This window comes from Daphnia carinata, chromosome 3, assembly GCF_022539665.2.
Source record: "Daphnia carinata strain CSIRO-1 chromosome 3, CSIRO_AGI_Dcar_HiC_V3, whole genome shotgun sequence".
NCBI lineage: Eukaryota > Metazoa > Arthropoda > Branchiopoda > Diplostraca > Daphniidae > Daphnia > Daphnia carinata.
The window spans coordinates 11,314,962-11,332,260 of NC_081333.1; the positions used below are offsets into that span (position 1 = coordinate 11,314,962).

A 17,299-nucleotide genomic window follows, 5' to 3' on the forward strand; every position below is an offset into this window, starting at 1 on the left:
CTAACATTGCGCAGACCCCAAAGCTGTGACATGTTCATCTTTTGCCTTTCCATCTTACTCCCGCAGTATGTGAAGGAAAGGAATGTCCATAGATGGCGCTACCGGTGCTAAGCGACACGGATCCCGAAAGCCGACAGGATCGTCCCAACTGGAACGTATATCAACAAACATCACAAAAGTAGATCACATTCTACTTGCCTTTAACTAATCCGTTAATTTCTCGTCTTCCCAACAAGCTAGATAAAAACTGTAGCGCTTGATGTCACAACAGGATCGAACTGAACGACACGAATGACAAAATAAAAGGAAGATGCTTACGGATTGGTGACGAATCCTTTGTTGGTTTGCTAAGAATATCCAATGTTAACCCGTTTTTTTTTTGCAATCAATCCCCCGTTTACTTTGGATCGTTGGGTACTTAGCGAATCAAAACGGCCGTTTGTGTACTTGCTTCGGCACGGCTGCGACGCTCTCGACCAACTGGACCAACACAGACGTCGCAACGCCTAATAACGCACGCGTTTACCTTCACGGCACGGCACGATGAGAGCGAATGAGAGAAACAGTGGCGTGTGTGTCTGTGTGTGTCGACGTGTGTTGTAGACAGGAGGAGAGAAAGGTTTTTGGGGTTTGTAGGTTTTTCGGGGTGGCTGACGGAGGGGGGTGGACTAAGGCTGCGCCGTCGTTCTTATAATGTTAGCCGCTCCGGACTGGGCATGGGATTCGTTCTAAGTCTCTACGACGGACTGTTTAAAAATAGCCCACGCCATCACTGTTTCAAAAATTCTTCGACGTAGCATGCGGAGGAGGAGGAGGCAGCAAACGAAGGAGATGGGAGGACGTCGTCGGTAGGAGTGAAGAGAGACATTCCTCCCACACCGACTGACAACGGGCCCGAAAAGAACGAAGGTTAGTTAGTAGTACACACGGGAAGGCGGTTGGGATGAGGCAAATTAAAAAAAAATTAAAAAATAAATGAAGGTTTTTAAAGCAAACCGGCGGGAGGTGACCCCACAGTCTACTTATACGGGGATGATTCACCACGGTTCGAAATCGTATTGGTCTGACGTGGAAGCTAACAAAAAGAACGCATACACATTCACACAGTCACATACCTCAAACGGCGATGTGAATCAACTGTTGACAAAATCGTTAAGAGATGTTTCCAATCATACGCCTTAAATGGTGCACGGAATTCGACGGGCGAATCCTTCTGAACAATATCACACACGCCACGGATGTTTCAATTCATCACACGTTCACATGCAAGATGTAACAATAGACCGCACAGAAAAAATGAAAAATGAACTAACCGCTTCCAGTTGATCCGTAACGTCTCGCGCACTTCTCACAACCGACTGCGACAACAACGAACAGCTTCATGTCCAGAAGACTATAAAGCTTAGCGGAGCTCGATGTACACCTTCTCCACACCTTTTCTTTTTTTCTCTCCCATTCTCTTTTTTTTTTTAGCGCTTTTAGGTTTCGAAAAAAAACAATAATACATTATTTACGATGGTGGAACTTGGTTTTCAAAAAGGAAAAAAAAAAATATATGGTACCCCCTTCCAAAAAGAAAATATCTATTCTACCCAGACTCTTTTTTCTTTTTCTCCGATTCTGTCTGCACGCGCTAGCTCATTCTCTCTTTTTTTCCTACTCTTCCTCCGCCGGAACGGCCCGATCCTTATATAGACGCATTGGAACTGGCAGAGAGGGAGAGAGAAGGCAAACTTCGTTTTTGTTCATGTTTTCTATGTTGAAAAAAAAAAAGGTACTTACACTCAACACGCTCCACTGCTTACCACACAGACACACTCGTTCACAGCAACAACAACTGTGCACAGTGGGCGGCCAGATTTCCAGCCGCGCACGATTGCCCAGCTTTTCTTGGTCATCATTTCATCAAGTACGACCAAATAGGAAAAAATCTTGGTAGTAAACGAAAACAAAAAAAAATGGGAACAACAAAAAAAATGTGAATAATTTAACAGAATCACACTGTGCCGGGAGATATGAAACGTGCTCTGCGATACTCTCGGTTTAAGTAGTATGAAACAAAACCGGCCATTCGTTACTATACAGATGAACACAACCAGCATTTCGCTGGCCCTCACGAGGGGAAAAGAAATGTAAAGCGACTATATCTTGTACCCATTTCCATCCTGCACGAGCGAGAAAAAATACATTAATAAAACGTTTGACCATTTGAAATATTGGACAGCTCTCATACATTAGCCGACCCGATTGTGAATTTCACATAGTTCTAAACCAAGAAGAAGCAAAAAAACAAAGTATTGTATTGTCTTGTTAGTTTTGTTTTGTTTTTGTTTTGCTCTTTCTCTAAATTTTTTTTTCTGGTTTAAAGGGCGAGTTAAATAACAAGACACAGGGCATCGAGACAGGTTGGGGTAAAGAAAGAAGTGATGGGGGTGTGTACAATATCCGTTGAAGACTAGACTACAAAACAAAGAACATGTTTGTTTGTTATCAGTTTGGAGGGGAAAAATTAAAATCAACTCCTGCTCCAGGGCCAGCATCAGTGTAGCGGAATTTTCATGGTTCCGTCTCCACGTTGCCAAAGCCCTGAAGAAGGCGAATGGGAGTAGCACAGAATAAATCAGTGACCCATCAATCAATAATGTATACGATCCCTCTTCTCTTTTCTTTTTTTATCAAATCGAATACGCGCGAAGCTGAAATGAATGTCGTTGACGAAATTTATACTGTTTGTCACACGTATAAGAGAAAGATATCGGCGATAATGAGCTCGTGGATAGACAAGAGGTAGAACGCAAGAAAGAAAAAGGGAAAATTTCATTCGGGAGGCTAGTATTGCACTCCCAACTATGCCGTAAAACTATGCAATTCAAAAAAGAAAACACAAGAGGAACAACATTCTTCGGAGGGGTGCGTATTTTTGTGTGACAGTGGGAAACCATAGATAAGAGACATAGCTAAAGGAAAAGAAAAAATAACTCTGCACAGGTCCTGTTAGGTTCAGGTGAAGGACTCTCTACGTCCCCACCCTCCCCCCCACCGACGTTGTACGTGTTACACAGAAAGGAGACTAAGCCATTTTCTGTAGCGCTGACGCGAAAACACTAGTTATGACATCACTCTTTGTCATTTGATGGCACTTGGTAAAAGTAAAAAGCTGCTGCTGCTAGCAAAATGTTCCAATAGAGAGAAAGAAACGAAAAGCACATTGTCTGCTTATTCCGCCATTTGCGTAGGATGAATAAAGTGGAAAAAAAAGAGCTTTCAACGACAATATAAGGACAGGAAATAACAATTGATGGTGTTTTGCTGTGTTATTGACTCATTCTTCCTGTTGTCCGGCTAATCTCTCATGGCTCGAAGGTGGCCGTCAGCCGCGAGAAGAAGCGGTAGAAGGCCAGGAAGAACGAGACGAACAATACGAGCAGGGGCATCAGACATAACGCCGTCGCCTATAAGAAACGCGCGGATACACCCACAAAAAAAAAAAACGAGGCACACGACGAAAAGAGAGGAACATAGACAGAAAAAAGAATAATAACCAATGAATCAGCTTTTTTGTTTTCTATGTATCCGCCAATGGCATCAATTTCTTACGTCAATGCGGTGTTAGTCGAAACGGCAAAATGAAAGTTTAAAGGATAACGTGAATCGAAGCAACAAAAAGTGATAAAAAATGTTTCTGAATGGTTTTTTTTGCGTTGTTTTTCTTTTTGGCCACGAACATCGAACTAACAAAACAATAAATTCATCTCTAAAATAAATTTTGAAAGGCACATAAACACAAGTCGACAGACAAGAGAAAAGAAAGCCAATAATAAGAAGGTAACAAATACCGCAGAAAAAAAAATGAAAACGGAAGCCAAGCGAGAGAGGAAAAAGGAAAATTCAAATTAAAGTCGAATCTATTGAAGAGTTCAAATAGCTTCTTATTTGCTTTGTTTTTCCCGATTTTTTTTCTCCTCATTCTCACTTTGTTCGTTTCCTTAAAAAAAAAAAAGAGTCGACGGAAAGAGCGGACCAAAAAAACAAAAATAATGTCTGAAAAGGCACACACGTTTTGTTTTCTAAAGGAAGACAAAAGAAAGAGAATCGGTGTTTCCCCTTTCTCTGAACTTTTAAATCTTAATTTCAATCCGATGGCCTAAAAGCTATGAGGACCGCCAAGACAAGAACGGCCAATGGGACTACATACATCCAGCGGCCAACCTAGAAAATGCATTCGGCATTCAAAAGAAACAAAAATAAAGAAGAGAAAAGAAAACGAAAGACAGAAATAAATATCAGCATTGTCAAACCAAAGAAAATGAAAGGAAAAATTATAAGTAAAAAGTAGTGCACAAAAGTGAGAGAAAGATTTAGACCCAAAATTAAACGATTTTGGACTTACCGTTTTTGACTGAGAAGAGAGCAACGAGTAATTGTCCTTTAACTGGGAAAATTCTTCTTCCAGCTCCTTCTTCTCGCTTTGTACATTTTCGTAGTGGCGCTTCAATGTTTCAAGTTCCCTCTGTACCTCAGACAACTGCTAGAAATGAAATAAAACACACGTTCGGGATTTCTAAATTTTGGATTCTTGTTTGTCTTTTACCTGAGTGGTTATGGATTCGTCGGTAACAAGATCGTCAGCCGAATTCAGTTCCCGAATGCCTGAATCTCTCATTTCAGGATCACGGGAACTAGGGGGATTATTGACTGGACTGCTAAATCCGCTGGCTACACCACTGTCTCGATTCTCGACGCTGAGCGCAAGCGATTGATAGGCCCTCTGCCATTTCTGGCGTTCCTCGATTTGTTCTATCCTCGACACTTCCATCCTGCGAAGTAAAAGCGACAAATGCGAACATGAGAATAATGGCATTCAAAGAAGACAAGCAAAATTTAATATTACTCTTTTAATTGGATGGTGAGGATAGCGACTTCATCCCTAAGATATTCCATCTCGGACGTCAGACCCTTCTGGTTAGCAGTGTGTTGTGCACGCTTCTCTTCCTTCTCGTAATTGCTCAGCCGCACTGAAATCATGAATGAAAACAATAAGCATGCAGAATATGTTTTGGAAAAAAAAAGTTTAGTCTTACGTGTTAATAGCGAAATGAGGTCCTTGTTTTTCGCATTCGCTTCTCGAAGCTCTTGATACTCATTGTTTAGCGAAACGATGCTGGTACGAACAAGCTCTGCCAGCGCAGACGGTTCATCGGTGAATTCCTCATCTTGCTCGGACGAACCTTTAAGGATATTGTGCAGATTTCTAAAGTATTGTTGTAGGTGAGCAGCAGCGGACCAGCCATCTTGTGCTTCCAGCTGCCGTCTCTCAACTTCTGACTCAAGTACTCGGCACTTGGCGCGCGTTTCTTCCAAAAGCTCTGTCGTAATAAAAACACGAAATAATATAGCTACTGTCCATATGTGGAGAACAGCAAACATAAAGCTCGGGGTGATCAATTTTGGCTGCAAAAAAAAAAGGGTGGGGACTACAAATGTTCCACGTCAGCAAATGACAAAGCAAAGAACAAACGGCATGCAGCAAAGAAAGCAATACAAAGCTGGAATGGTGCCACAAAGGGTTAGTTCAGTCACCTTGTAAAATTAAACTACAACATGCCAACTGATTGCGGTAAAGATAACAATCCCACGTGCACGGACCTACACAATCGCCAAACAATAAATCAGGTATCTAAATTGGTGACAGGAATGTTCGATCAAGCCCTAATACTCCATTACGTGAAGGATTATGCATTAATTACATAACGGGTATGTTAAACGAGTTAAATTAAAGGTCATGGGCATTTAAATGTAAGGTATGACAAATGAATTGTAAGAACGGCCATCCAAGTCCAAAATGATAAGGCAACGAAATCCAAAACCAACAGAAAAAAGATAGGGCAAATAGCTGAAAATGGAGCAGGCATTCCATACCTTGTAGACGATCAACTTCTTTTGACTTGTATCCAATAGGATCTGGGACAAATTCTCCATTGAGATTCTGAGCCATAGAAATAAAGCCAATAAGAAAAGATGCAGGTAATTAGTAGCCATTGATTTACTTTTGCGTATGATGTTTTTAGTTGTGACTCAAGTTGGGCAACACGATGTCTTAACGTTTCCGTTTGATTTTCTTTGACATTGTTACTTTTATCTTCAACTTCATCTCCGCCGATTTCATTTTCATCTTTCTTCAGTTCTTCTGTTACTTTCATTGAATCAAGGCGTAGTCTTAGATTGGCGAGCTGCTCTTTGGTGAAATCGATTTCCGCTTGCCTGCTCTCCACCTGTTTTGAAAATGATACCATTATAAACGAAATTTCAAAAGCAAAGAATTTTCAAAAATCACCTGAGCTAAAAGAATTGTTTCTTTTTCTTGGGCTTCACGTAGTGCGTCTTGCCGTGATTGCATCTCTTGCTCAAGGCGAATCTGCTGATTGTCTGCCTCTTGCAACTTCCTCTTGCACGCCTGTAACTCTTCCGACTCTTTCTCAAATTTTTCAGCCAATTCCAGTATTTGTTCATTCAGCTTGTCGTTCAATTCTTTCATGTTGTCGCGTTCATCTTCTGCGTTGCTCAACGATCTAATGATTTAGAGACAACACATCTAGTGAAGTATTATCTCAACTACGAAAACAATCACGCTATTTTACCGTTCGGTTTCCTGTAACTTTTTAAGAGTTTCCATCTTTTCAGTGAGCACTTTCCGCAAAGATTCTTTAGAAACATCTTGGTAAATGTTTTTCTCGTCATATAATTTACGGATTTCCTCACGTAGTTTATCCTCGTGAAAGTTCTTTAGAAAAAAGAACGGGAAATGACAAACTCAATCTTCGCGTAAGCTTTTTTAAATTTGTTTGTTTAGTTTTATTTTATATGTTAAGAAATCTTTACTCTATATTTTAAATATAAGAAAAAAAAACTAAAAAGAGAAGAAGGAAGAACGTACTTTGGAAGATACGATAAGTTGATTTTCGAGGGATTCTATTCGGGTTAATAATCTATCTTCCTCCATTAACGCTGTCCAGCCCATTTCAGCTGCTTCGCGAGTAGCACTCACAATACGCTGCAAGGAGCCTAGTTTCGTTTCTAATACTTGTTCTCGAATAACTGCTTCCTACAAGTCGATAAAAAAATTTGAGAAACGAGATCGTGACAGGCGCTTCCCAGGTAGATACCTGAATCCATTGATTTAGCTGGTAGAGATCTTGTTTTCCAAGTTCGCAATTGTCTTCTTCCTCTTGAATCCCTGTTGAGGGACTGGAGGAAGAAAGTATACATTAACTTTAATCATTCAATCAGGAATGGCAAATTTACAAACCTGGCTTTGGCTTCTTTGCCATCAGGTAAATACAGCTTCACAGTGGCTACAATACATCCATGAGTAACTTAAAAAAAAAAAAGGAGAATAGTTGAAGCAATTTGCTAAAAACATAACATTATGAAATGAATACCTTTTCTTGAATTTTCCATTACATCCACTCCAAACTGAACTATATCACCAGAGCACACTTCTCGTGGTGCTGATTCTTCAGATCCTTTACTTAATCTCTGATTGTTCACAAATGTTCCATTACTGCTTTTGGTGTCTTGTAAATAAAACTAAGGAAAGAAGGAGAAACATGAGAATTATCAAACTCATTTGGGATGGAGTCAATTACTTGGGAATACCTTTCCATCTTTGTACCACAACAGAGCGTGGTTCCTAGATAATACTTTACAATCGAATATGGCATTGTTGACAGCAGGTTTTACTCTGGCCACTGACCGTCCAACTTTCATGGCACTTTCCAAGCTGAGATTTCTCTCCTGCATAGCAGAGTTTTTTAATATATCAATTTAAGTCCACCTGGCAGAGCCTTGTCCTGTACCTGGAAAGGGTGTGAATTTGGTCGGCATATAAGTGTAGCTCTTGGAACCATCTTGTTGGATTCCTGGCCCCCATTTTCGGGGGTATCTTTAAGGGTCACATTGTTTTCGTCCAGCGCGGAAAGGGAGACGGATCGGGGCAGGTCGAATTCGATCACAACCATCCGAGCAGCCTTTGATTAACGACTGTCGAACTCTGGGAAGAGCCGCCCTTCCTCGTTTTCACTGTTTTGAAAATAACATGCAGACTACTTCAAGAGAGAGAAGTGTGACGTTATTTTCACTGTCGTCTTTCAACCCGAATATCGTGCACTGGTTATTGATTAAACTTACAAGATCAATGGAGTTTTTCACCAAGACTCAGCTCGACAAGATTTCCTTAAGTACATCCCCAATCATGCTTAAAGTTACGGCCCAAAACTCATCTATAGACCACACACAATTTCACTAAACTTGATTCTCCCTAAAGAAAGGGAAAGCGAACCCTAAGGGAGGGGTTTAGGAAGGCGAGGTGGCGCCACCTACTGTTGATATCAAATGGGCGGAAGTCGGTCGCGACATCTCTTGGAAGTAAATACAACCGGAACTTGAAACAAATAAATGTTCATCAAACATTTCAAAACTTTTTCTTCTTGCGCTTTGTTTGAAATGATGTCGATGATCGATTTTTTTGTGCCATTTTTAGCCCTTTATAGTAGGCATGGCTCTTCTTTTTTCTCTTCTTTTCACTTTTCTATACAGCGTTGTCATTTGGTGTAGATGATGATGATATCCGAGTGAGAATGTAGAATCTTGCGTAAGGCGATGAGACGAAGAATCTTGTGTTTTTAATGAAGATGCTGAATCTGGGTAATCCGATGAGTTGAAGAATCTTGCAAATCGAATGATGATTTGGAGGGGTGGTAGGTAAGAGAGCATGGAGGGAATGGAGGGCTTGGATATTGGAGGTGGCGGGACTTGAACCCGGGACCGAGAGAATACAAAGCGAGGGTGATAACCACTGTGCCAGGACCGCACATCCCAATCAAATTTAGCTTTAGGTATTCCCATACCCATACCATTCAAATAGGCAGCTTATGTATATATTTAATACTCCTCGAGTATGACGTTGTGGAATGGTTCGTTGCTGTCATGCTGAATTCACGGGTTCGAATCTTTATTATATTATTATTTTTTTGCGCTTAGTTCTTGGCATTTTGATTTCATATTATGCGTAGCTTTTTTTTTTTACAGGGGTTTTAACATAGAGTAGTTACTAGGTAGACCATCTAATGTATAACAATGAGAACAAATGACGCTAGCCAACGATACGAGTCCGAGCCCTATTGCCCTATGTTGTCGAACCTGTGGTGCGTTGAGGCTTCTGTTATCGACGGTAGTAGTTGACAGGTCCTAAAGCCTAGAACAAGATTTGTGTTGTTTTTTTTTGCTGCAGGTCTTGGGCTCAATCGTTTTTCTTGTTGTTGGAAGTGGCGTAGGATTGTATTAGTTTAAAATAGCGCCCTAATCCTGTCTTGCGTTATCATTTTCGACAAACTTAGTGTATTTTTTTATATTTTCATTTGAGGTATAAAAGATTTTGTTAGTCATGCTTTTTAAATTAATCTTGTCATTTATTCGCCTTGTTTGTGGATGACTCATACGTCTTGCGAAATTTAGGAGTTCACGTCTTAACATCTCCCACATATCTTTGCTATTGTTTGTAGGATCTCAGAGAATAAACATCATGTTTGAAAGTGGACCCAATTACAGCAAATTAAAAACAAACCTAAGGTTAGTTTTATTTCTTTGAATGTTTTTGCTCATTTTGTAAAAGAGTTTCCTGCAACTTTAAGACTGGCTGTCAACCGCCTCAAACTTTTGGAGAAAAAAAACACAGAGCTCGCATTGAAGGCTCGGAAGGAAATTGCAGATTACATTGCTGCTGGTAAAGCCGAAAGAGGTTAGTTTTTGTTCTATTTATGTTGCTGCTACATTAGTTGACATTGTTTTGTTCTTCCAGCCAAAATTCGAGTGGAACAAATCATTAGAGAGGATTACCTTGTGGAAGCAATGGAACTACTGGAAATGTACTGTGACTTGCTTCTAGCCAGATTTGGACTTGTGCAACAGATGAAAACTTTAGATGACGGCCTGTCTGAAGCCATATCCAGCCTCATTTGGGTAGCCCCAAGGATGCAGGCTGATGTGGCTGAACTGAAAATAATAGCTGATCAGTTGGGCGTTAAATACGGTAAACCGTACAGCTTGGCTTGTCGCGATAACGCTATAGGCACTGTTGCACCCAAGTTAATGCATAAGCTTAGCGTGCAAGCACCTCCTAAGATTCTGGTAGAGAAATACTTGATCGAAATCGCCAAGAACTACAACGTTTTCTATGAACCGGACCCGCAGGTAACCTACTAATTTTTCAAGAAAAAATATCACGAAATTATGCAATTTCCAATAACAGATCATGCGAGAGGCAGCTGCTGCTGAAGAAGCTCTTCTGATCGACTTCAACGCAACTGAAGCTGGAAAAATGGGAGGAGGTAATCTCGGATGGGTCCATCCAGGTCAAGCAGCCGGGGCTACTGGAGGCCCGCCGCAAGGTTGGATGCCACCACTGAATGCCGGATTCGCTCCTTTTCCTGGTGGCGCATATGGACCAATGAGTGCCATGTCTCCACCTCCGCCTTATGGATACCCATTGCCACCGAGTTACCAGCAACAGGAAAAACCGCCGATAGCCTCAGCTCCTCATCCAGTGATGGAAGAAAAGAAATTACCTTTGTTTAATATTCCTCCAAATAATCTAGGAACAAACAGTAACGCATCATCAAAAGATAATTCGCCTACTGGTAATAGCAATAGCAAACCGCTTAATACAAACTTACAGGTATAGCTTAGCCAGGCCATAAAGTTGGTTACCAAACGTGAACGTACACTAAATGAATAACCATTTAACTGATTTATAGATAAACCAACATCCGAAACCGAGTCCGCGAACAAAGATAAATAGTCCGACACCAGATATGGACCTTCCTGATCTGCCGTCCGTTCCTCAGGATAACTTGGCTGGGCCAGGCGAAAAAGACGCGGATGATGATATTGATTTTGACGATCTTACTCGTCGTTTCGAAGATTTAAAGAAAAAGAAATAATACGAAGTCGTCATCGAAGCTGCCTGAAAATGCGTAACTTCCAGATTCGGCGTTACTTGATATCTACAGGACAGTGTAGCATCTCCTGGAAAATCAGTTATTGTTTACAGTTTCGGTGTGTGCTTGTCAATCCTTGTTACATTTATCAATATAAATTCCTTACGTTCAATATTAATGTTATATTTTATACGCCACTTAAGCGTAGTGATTAAAGTCTCAAAATTGTTAAGAAAGAATCACGAAGCAATAGGGGTTTCAAAGACTACGTGTTCGGACAAAACATAATCACGTGGTTAATAGCAATTGGAATCTTGCTGTGGGGCATCTCCACTAAATGGTTATGGGAACTTCAGAGTAAGATTGAGCCTATAAAGTCGTTGAATTTTTACCTGTACAAGTTTCCCTATAGAAGAACGTCATGTCATGTAAATGTACAATGTCTAAAAAAAAAACTTAAGGAAGAAAATCAAGAAATGATTCAGCAACACGTTGTCTTGGCAGCTTCAGCTTCTACAAGACCATAATCCCGGCCTGCTCTTCTGTAACCCGCTTTGACACCATCCCAACCGTCGTGAATGGAGTATTCACCTAACTGCACCCTGTTGTATATTTCTTGACCAACAATACGGAAAGCTTCTTCCACATTTTCACCTAGGCATCAAATGGGCTATTAAAAATTAATAGTTATTACTAAGACTACACCTACCGGTTTTGGCAGAGGTTTCCACAAATGGCATTTCATTGAAGTCAGCAAACCTTGCAGCTTCTTCAGTTGACACTTGTCTTTGGTCTTTCAAATCAAGCTTACATCCAACAAGAATAAATACTGCTCTATGTGGCTCAATATGTGATTTAGCTTCAACCATCCAATTGGAAACATTCTCAAAGCTCTTCCGACAGCAAATGTCATAGACTAAAAGTACACCAACCTGGGGACATGGGAGTTCAGACAGGTGTTCTAATATACATATATACATATTTGAAATTCTGATTTACCGAATTCCTGAAATATGACTTTGTGATAGATCGAAACCTTTCTTGGCCTAGAGTAACAGAAAAAATACATTAAAATTAACTTTCTTTTTTTCCCAAGTTTTATGTCTTACCTGCAGTGTCCCACAACTGTAGCTTTATTCTGGTACCATCTTCAACTTGCAGTAATCTTGCAAAAAAATCTACACCAACTGTGGGATCTGAAACCTGAAATAAAACCACCAAGATGTTAAACATTACAGTACTCTCGGCAAACTCATTAACTAATGGCTGAAAAATGACTACTATATCACAGAGTTTCTCCTACATGCAGCTCAATTTGTATCACGGTTACAAAGGAAATATAACAGTAGGTGACTCCTTAAGTTTGAATTCACAATGTATGGAAATAAATGAATTGGTAGGTACAGGCATTCTTAATTGCCAATACTATGAGATAAACGGCGAAATTGAGCACATTTCAGCAATAAACGTAGCCAAATGTAATACCTCTGCAAATCTTCCATCAGTAAAATACTTGAGCAGTGAACTTTTGCCAACAGTGCTATTCCCAATAATAATGATTCTGAACTGATAATCGAAAATAGGCTCCACCATGATGATCGTGACCACGTAATTCCTCAGTGGCAAATTAACTGAGCTGTGAAATATTTGTATGTCGAGTCCTCACACCAAAACAGGCTTACATGATGTCTAGTTCAGTCTCGATAGTAAACAACGGGCCTCTATTACCCCACCACGCTCAAGGTCTCGCATTTACGTCTCACTAAATGATTTTGATTTCGTGTTGGCCTTGACCAATATAAGCTTTAAAAAATAGTAATTCTTCTAACCTAACATTACTTTTCTCCTTTTTCACCTTATAGCTTGATTGAAAACGTAATAACACAAAAGAGAAAAGACGTAATTCGATGATTTCCCAATGTAATTTATCGGCATGGCAATCTTGCAACCAAACCAATAGTTTCGGTTCGGCAACGAAGTTGGAAGACGGACAGTGACGTTTCCATGTAACTCTCCAACTCGGAGACAGTTGCTGAAATTTTCTTCAAAAGGTATTGCATAACAAGTATACGCCTCCTTCTTGCGTCACATTTTTTAAATGTTTGTTAACTTAAGAGAGAACCACTGGTTTTGTAAAAAGAGACTTTGTTACTATTTTTGTGTACGTTATTTATGACAAAAATGATAACTCTTGAACATTTGTCATCTTTGACAAAGCAAAATAATCCGTCAGCAGGAAACAGGACAGCAGGAAACTACTCCCTCGGAGGTATACCTTTCGAAAAGTCAAAACTGTTGCAGGAAACCTTAGAACATTGATTCTGAAGTATGAAACTAGAGGAAGGCCTAAATTTTCAAAAACGTCATTCAATCGGATTTTCTATTCGCAAGAGATTGGAAGTAGGACTATGGATTTTTTTTGTTTTCTTATCTTTTTGTGGCGTCCGTCTTCCGTATTGTTTTATCGGTTTCTCCTGTTCCGTCCCAGAATTATTCGCAATAGTGAAAAAGACTTACCGAAATGGTCGAAAAAGAAAACAAGTCTCTAAGCGCGGTGTATCAGGAGGAATTCCAGCCGGATTATTATATTAGGCGATACTATTCGGGTTTAGATGCTGGAAACGAGTTCTGTCTTCGCAACCTGCATCAGTTTTTTAAACAAGGTAAACTAAAATGTTGAAAAGCTCTAGCCACTAGAAACCGCGTTGTTATGCAGCATAGTATTTAAAAGAATAGTTTGCCTTTTATGGGTATATGAAATTTAGGAAGCATATGTCTGAAATTAACTTTTGAAAAATCAATCTAGCTGAATTGAATAAAATCACGGAAGGCACTGCGAAAAACGTTTTGGAAGTCGGATCAGGACCTGTGCCTATATACGTTATTTCGGCCAGCAAATGGACTGACTGGATTGTTTGTAGCGACTTCCTGGAACAAAACAGACAAAAATTGAACGAGTGGCTATCTGTTGGACGTAAAGCTGATGAAACTTGGCTGTCTTATGCTCGTTACGTTGCCCAGTTGGAGTCTGAGAAGTAAATAAGCTATTCTCTTTTCACGACTGATGCAAATTGCTGTATGCTTTTTAATGGTGGTATAGTGCTCACCAGGAATCTGCATTCTTGGTGCTGGAGCGTGCTAGGCGTTCCATTCGGTCCATACTACCGTGTGATGTTCTCCAAAGCGATCCGTTGTTAGGAAAGACCGACACTATATTTGACGTCATAATATCGGTGTTTTGCCTTGAATGTGCTGCTTCTTCCGCCAAAGAATATCGGAATACCATCACGAATGTTGTTCGACTCCTACGACCATCTGGCCACCTCATCATGATGGTAAATACAATATTCGTTTTATGTCTGTGTAATATTTCCCTATTGTTTCTTTTTTTTTAATTTAGGGAGGACTGGAAGGAGAGTATTATTTTATTTGTGATAGAAAAGTCCCCAGAATTAAACTCACACGGGAAATGATCGATTCGGCCTTGGAAGACGCTGGTTGTAAGATTGTCACTTGGGAAGAATTGCCGCGAAACTTACGGCCTCCGGATTTGCCCATTGATTACACGGCAATGTTTTTTTGTGTAGCAAAGAAAACACTGATGTGAGTCTGTGAAGTTGTACGCATGGGAATCGTCCCGGGAAAAATACACAGCTTAATATCCAAGTTTATGTCAAGGATCTTTATTGTAAGCTGGTAGGAATTGTTTAATACGAAAGACAACGTCCGTTTGTTCCAGCAGCAAACCGTATTCTCATATGGGTAATGTCATTATAAATGCTATTGGCTATAAATGATGTGACAGTTTTTCAACCAAGTCAGTTGAGCGGCCGATGTGTAAGAAGACCTTTCTCTGCTATTTTAAAGCGAAATTTAAATGGCTCAAATCAAAAATAAAATTCTGTTTCCTGATCTTAACCGAAATCCAGAAGATGAATTTCCAAAGCAACGCGTGCCTGACTATGTCATTTCAGAGGTCGAAAAGCTTATACAACTTCACGGTGATTTAGAACTCTTCGTAAGTGGATCCAAGTTTACGAAGTAATCCAAAGATAAGTGGTCAATTTTACCTACAGATTGACTGGAAAACGCGATCTAGCGTAACTGCTAGTCAGTTGATCGACGATGCTTACAAAATTGCTTCACAATTTAAAAGAAGAGCCTGTCAACCTGGAGCGGTGATTTCGTGCTTAATCTACAGTGATGTCAACTATTTTAGTTTCCTTTTGGCGACATGGATGTCAGGCTGTGTCTCGTCATCTTTACAACATTCTTTCTCGCAAGGTCTAGTAACAAAAAACTAACTAATAAAAGCTTGACTTACAGCTCTGTACACATTGCAGAGCTATTGATTCAGCTGATACGATCTAGCCATAGCCGCTTATTGCTGTGCGATATGGAAAGTGCGGAAAGGTGCCGAGCTATTAAAATTGAATGTCCTGAATTAGAAGAAGTCTTCGTCCTAGGCCAATTCGAGGGCTGCACTCCATTCGATCGCCTTCTCAGCGACGAGGCTTTTGATCGTGGTAATATAGCGGTTAATTCCTCAATTTTAAACGTTATATTTGTCTAAACACAATGTCATTTGTCAGATGAATTCAAAAGACCCGAACCTTACGACCCAGACGAAACATTATCAATGGTATTCTCGAGTGGAACAACAGGAGAACCGAAAGGCATTCTTCTAACTCAGCAGAACATCTATAGTTATTTACTTACAGCACGGTGTGTATTAGAAATCAAGAGGTAATCATGTAGATATCAGCGGTTTCACAGTTTTCTATTTGATCAGACCAAAGGCTAACAGACCCGGAATGAGAACTCTCTTCGTTCCGAGGATAGGTAACGTCATGGGCCTCGTTTTCGGTCTTCGAGATGTGCTCATCTACAGCAAAACGTATTTGATGTCGACCTACCGAGACGAATGGCTATTTGCCGCCATTGAAGAAACCAAGGTACTCAAGAAGGAATAGTTTTTCGATAAAACATCATGTTTCTAAATTGTTTAAATTATCAAGCCGGAACGTGCATTACTTTATTTGCCTCACATATTGGCAATAGCTAAACATCCGAAATCAGAGACGAGCAACTTGTCCAGCATAGAGGCCGTATTTACTGCTGGCATGTCAATTAGCAAAGACTTGCAAAAAAAACTATTCTTGAAGTTGACTTCGCTAAAGACCTTCTTTATGGCAAGTTCATCTTGTGGAATATGTTAAAGAACATTTGTTTAAAAAAAATGATGTGGTCCTACCATAGTTTTATGGCATGACGGAGTTCGCCATCGGCACGATGCGTCCCTTTTACGATTACGAGGAAAACGATCATCGCCTTGAAGAGTTGAGTAAGTAAAGCGCTCGCGGATAGCATTTAAAAGGTCCCATAAAATCTTCACTATATCCTTAGGAAAAAACCACAAGTTGAAACCAGATTCAGTTGGACACCTCTGCCCAATGAATCTAATGAAGGTACGGTATCAATAAATGATATTAAAGATAAATATAAGAAATAAATCGAACATTGTCAGGTGGTAGACGAAAACACCGGGGAAACACTGGGACCAAACCAAAAAGGTGAATTATGCTTCAAAGGTCCTTCGTTGTTTAAAGGATATTGGAATAATGCAGAGGTACATATCTCATTAACATCGCGGAATGGGCAGATGATTCAGTTTAAATATCCTTAACAGGCAACGACGGATATCGTAAGGGATGGTTGGATACACACAGGTGATGTGGGCTATTACGATGACGATGGAGACGTGTTTTATGTCCAGAGAAATAAAGAACTAATCAAATACCTTGGCCACCACGTAAAGGAAAAAATTACACCAAGATTATACAGGGCATGTTAATTCTCTTACACGTTTGGACAGGTGATTCCATCACAGCTAGAAGCGATCCTGAAATCCCATCCGGCAGTTGAGGACGCTGCTGTTGTGGGAATCAAAAGCGAAGACTATGGTGAATTACCAATGGCTTATGCAATCAAAAAGCCAGGTCACGATAAATTGGAAGCTAGAAGACTCGTAAACTTTTTACACGGTATGTATCAGCCAATTTTGAAAAGCCATCATATTCGATTTTGTTATTTTACAGATCGCGTTCACGACGAATCTTTGCTGCGAGGAGGACTCGTGTTCATCGATGAGATTCCTAGAAACGTCATGGGCAAAATAGTCCGCCAGCAACTGCGCGATCGAGCAGAATCAGAAGCTTGGAAACCTTCATCATTTCGCTAGATTTAATTGATTTGTTTAAAAGTGGGTGGATCGCTTAAAATCCTGACATAAGACACTTAAAGTC

At 40.2% G+C, this 17,299-nt stretch overlaps 5 protein-coding genes across 10 annotated transcripts in view; 3 read left to right on the forward strand and 2 right to left on the reverse strand.

The window, feature by feature from the left end:
- Positions 1-11,166, forward strand: part of LOC130697413 (IST1 homolog) — a 38,235-nt gene extending 27,069 nt beyond the window's left edge. The window contains exons 1-6 of one of the 3 annotated variants that reach the window (XM_057520311.2): positions 9,350-9,421; positions 9,561-9,627; positions 9,690-9,796; positions 9,857-10,248; positions 10,307-10,732; positions 10,812-11,166. In XM_057520311.2, the coding sequence (XP_057376294.1) occupies positions 9,581-9,627; positions 9,690-9,796; positions 9,857-10,248; positions 10,307-10,732; positions 10,812-10,997 (1,158 nt within the window). In that variant the 5' untranslated portion in view covers positions 9,350-9,421; positions 9,561-9,580 and the 3' untranslated portion in view covers positions 10,998-11,166. Of the gene's footprint in view, positions 1-9,349; positions 9,422-9,511; positions 9,628-9,689; positions 9,797-9,856; positions 10,249-10,306; positions 10,733-10,811 lie in introns of those variants that run through there. The other 2 variants (XM_057520310.2, XM_057520309.1) reach the window with 2 other exon arrangements.
- LOC130697411 (sarcolemmal membrane-associated protein-like) lies at positions 2,285-8,337 on the reverse strand. Of its 4 annotated transcripts, XM_057520307.2 has the most exons (17): positions 8,188-8,337; positions 7,857-8,105; positions 7,657-7,794; positions 7,440-7,587; positions 7,307-7,373; positions 7,164-7,245; positions 6,935-7,102; positions 6,639-6,781; positions 6,335-6,569; positions 6,048-6,272; positions 5,920-5,986; positions 5,581-5,646; positions 5,082-5,366; positions 4,892-5,015; positions 4,592-4,817; positions 4,391-4,528; positions 2,285-3,452 (listed from the first exon to the last, which is right to left on the reverse strand). In XM_057520307.2, the coding sequence occupies exons 2-17, from the start codon at positions 8,016-8,018 to the stop codon at positions 3,351-3,353; spliced, it is 2,376 nt and encodes a 791-aa protein (XP_057376290.1). In that variant the 5' UTR covers positions 8,019-8,105; positions 8,188-8,337; the 3' UTR covers positions 2,285-3,350. The 4 variants fall into 4 exon arrangements, with proteins under 4 accessions (XP_057376290.1, XP_059350769.1, XP_059350770.1 ...); XM_059494786.1 differs by having other exon boundaries at positions 4,391-4,525; positions 7,857-8,337; XM_059494787.1 differs by having other exon boundaries at positions 2,285-4,209; positions 7,857-8,337.
- Positions 11,157-12,821, reverse strand: LOC130697414 (ras-related protein Rab-39B-like). The gene is made up of 5 exons (XM_057520312.2): positions 12,480-12,821; positions 12,104-12,197; positions 11,994-12,040; positions 11,704-11,926; positions 11,157-11,648 (listed from the first exon to the last, which is right to left on the reverse strand). The coding sequence occupies exons 1-5, from the start codon at positions 12,585-12,587 to the stop codon at positions 11,476-11,478; spliced, it is 645 nt and encodes a 214-aa protein (XP_057376295.1). The 5' UTR covers positions 12,588-12,821; the 3' UTR covers positions 11,157-11,475.
- Positions 12,822-12,944: 123 nt separating this feature from the next.
- LOC130697561 (indolethylamine N-methyltransferase-like) lies at positions 12,945-14,611 on the forward strand. The gene is made up of 6 exons (XM_057520469.2): positions 12,945-13,045; positions 13,212-13,394; positions 13,483-13,657; positions 13,801-14,029; positions 14,095-14,329; positions 14,395-14,611. The coding sequence occupies exons 3-6, from the start codon at positions 13,516-13,518 to the stop codon at positions 14,599-14,601; spliced, it is 813 nt and encodes a 270-aa protein (XP_057376452.1). The 5' UTR covers positions 12,945-13,045; positions 13,212-13,394; positions 13,483-13,515; the 3' UTR covers positions 14,602-14,611.
- A 201-nt stretch (positions 14,612-14,812) lies between these two features.
- LOC130697562 (luciferin 4-monooxygenase-like) lies at positions 14,813-17,235 on the forward strand. Its single transcript, XM_057520470.1, has 12 exons — positions 14,813-15,012; positions 15,071-15,278; positions 15,338-15,520; positions 15,587-15,719; positions 15,787-15,949; positions 16,013-16,186; positions 16,254-16,338; positions 16,401-16,462; positions 16,522-16,623; positions 16,684-16,806; positions 16,870-17,038; positions 17,093-17,235. Exons 1-12 carry the CDS (start codon positions 14,872-14,874, stop codon positions 17,233-17,235), a joined length of 1,686 nt encoding a protein of 561 aa, XP_057376453.1. The 5' UTR covers positions 14,813-14,871.
- The last annotated feature ends 64 nt before the right edge of the window (positions 17,236-17,299 follow it).

Bases quoted from the DNA above. Each gene is read 5' to 3' on its own strand.
- LOC130697561 (XM_057520469.2), top strand. From the start codon at position 13,516: ATGGTCGAAAAAGAAAACAAGTCTCTAAGCGCGGTGTATCAGGAGGAA. The intron at 13,658-13,800 runs GTAAACTAAAAT...AAATCAATCTAG, and splicing joins GCATCAGTTTTTTAAACAAG to CTGAATTGAATAAAATCACG. The intron at 14,030-14,094 runs GTAAATAAGCTA...ATGGTGGTATAG, and splicing joins GCCCAGTTGGAGTCTGAGAA to TGCTCACCAGGAATCTGCAT.
- LOC130697562 (XM_057520470.1), top strand. From the start codon at position 14,872: ATGGCTCAAATCAAAAATAAAATTCTGTTTCCTGATCTTAACCGAAAT. The intron at 15,521-15,586 runs GTAATATAGCGG...GTCATTTGTCAG, and splicing joins CGACGAGGCTTTTGATCGTG to ATGAATTCAAAAGACCCGAA. The intron at 16,187-16,253 runs GCAAGTTCATCT...GTCCTACCATAG, and splicing joins CGCTAAAGACCTTCTTTATG to TTTTATGGCATGACGGAGTT.
- LOC130697411 (XM_057520307.2), bottom strand. From the start codon at position 8,018: ATGGTTGTGATCGAATTCGACCTGCCCCGATCCGTCTCCCTTTCCGCG. The intron at 7,374-7,439 runs GTATTCATTTCA...TTTTTTTTTAAG, and splicing joins AATGGAAAATTCAAGAAAAG to TTACTCATGGATGTATTGTA. The intron at 5,016-5,081 runs GTAAGACTAAAC...TCATGATTTCAG, and splicing joins CCTCATTTCGCTATTAACAC to TGCGGCTGAGCAATTACGAG.
- LOC130697414 (XM_057520312.2), bottom strand. From the start codon at position 12,587: ATGGTGGAGCCTATTTTCGATTATCAGTTCAGAATCATTATTATTGGG. The intron at 12,198-12,479 runs GTATTACATTTG...GTTTTATTTCAG, and splicing joins CTGATGGAAGATTTGCAGAG to GTTTCAGATCCCACAGTTGG. The intron at 11,649-11,703 runs GTAGGTGTAGTC...TTTGATGCCTAG, and splicing joins GGAAACCTCTGCCAAAACCG to GTGAAAATGTGGAAGAAGCT.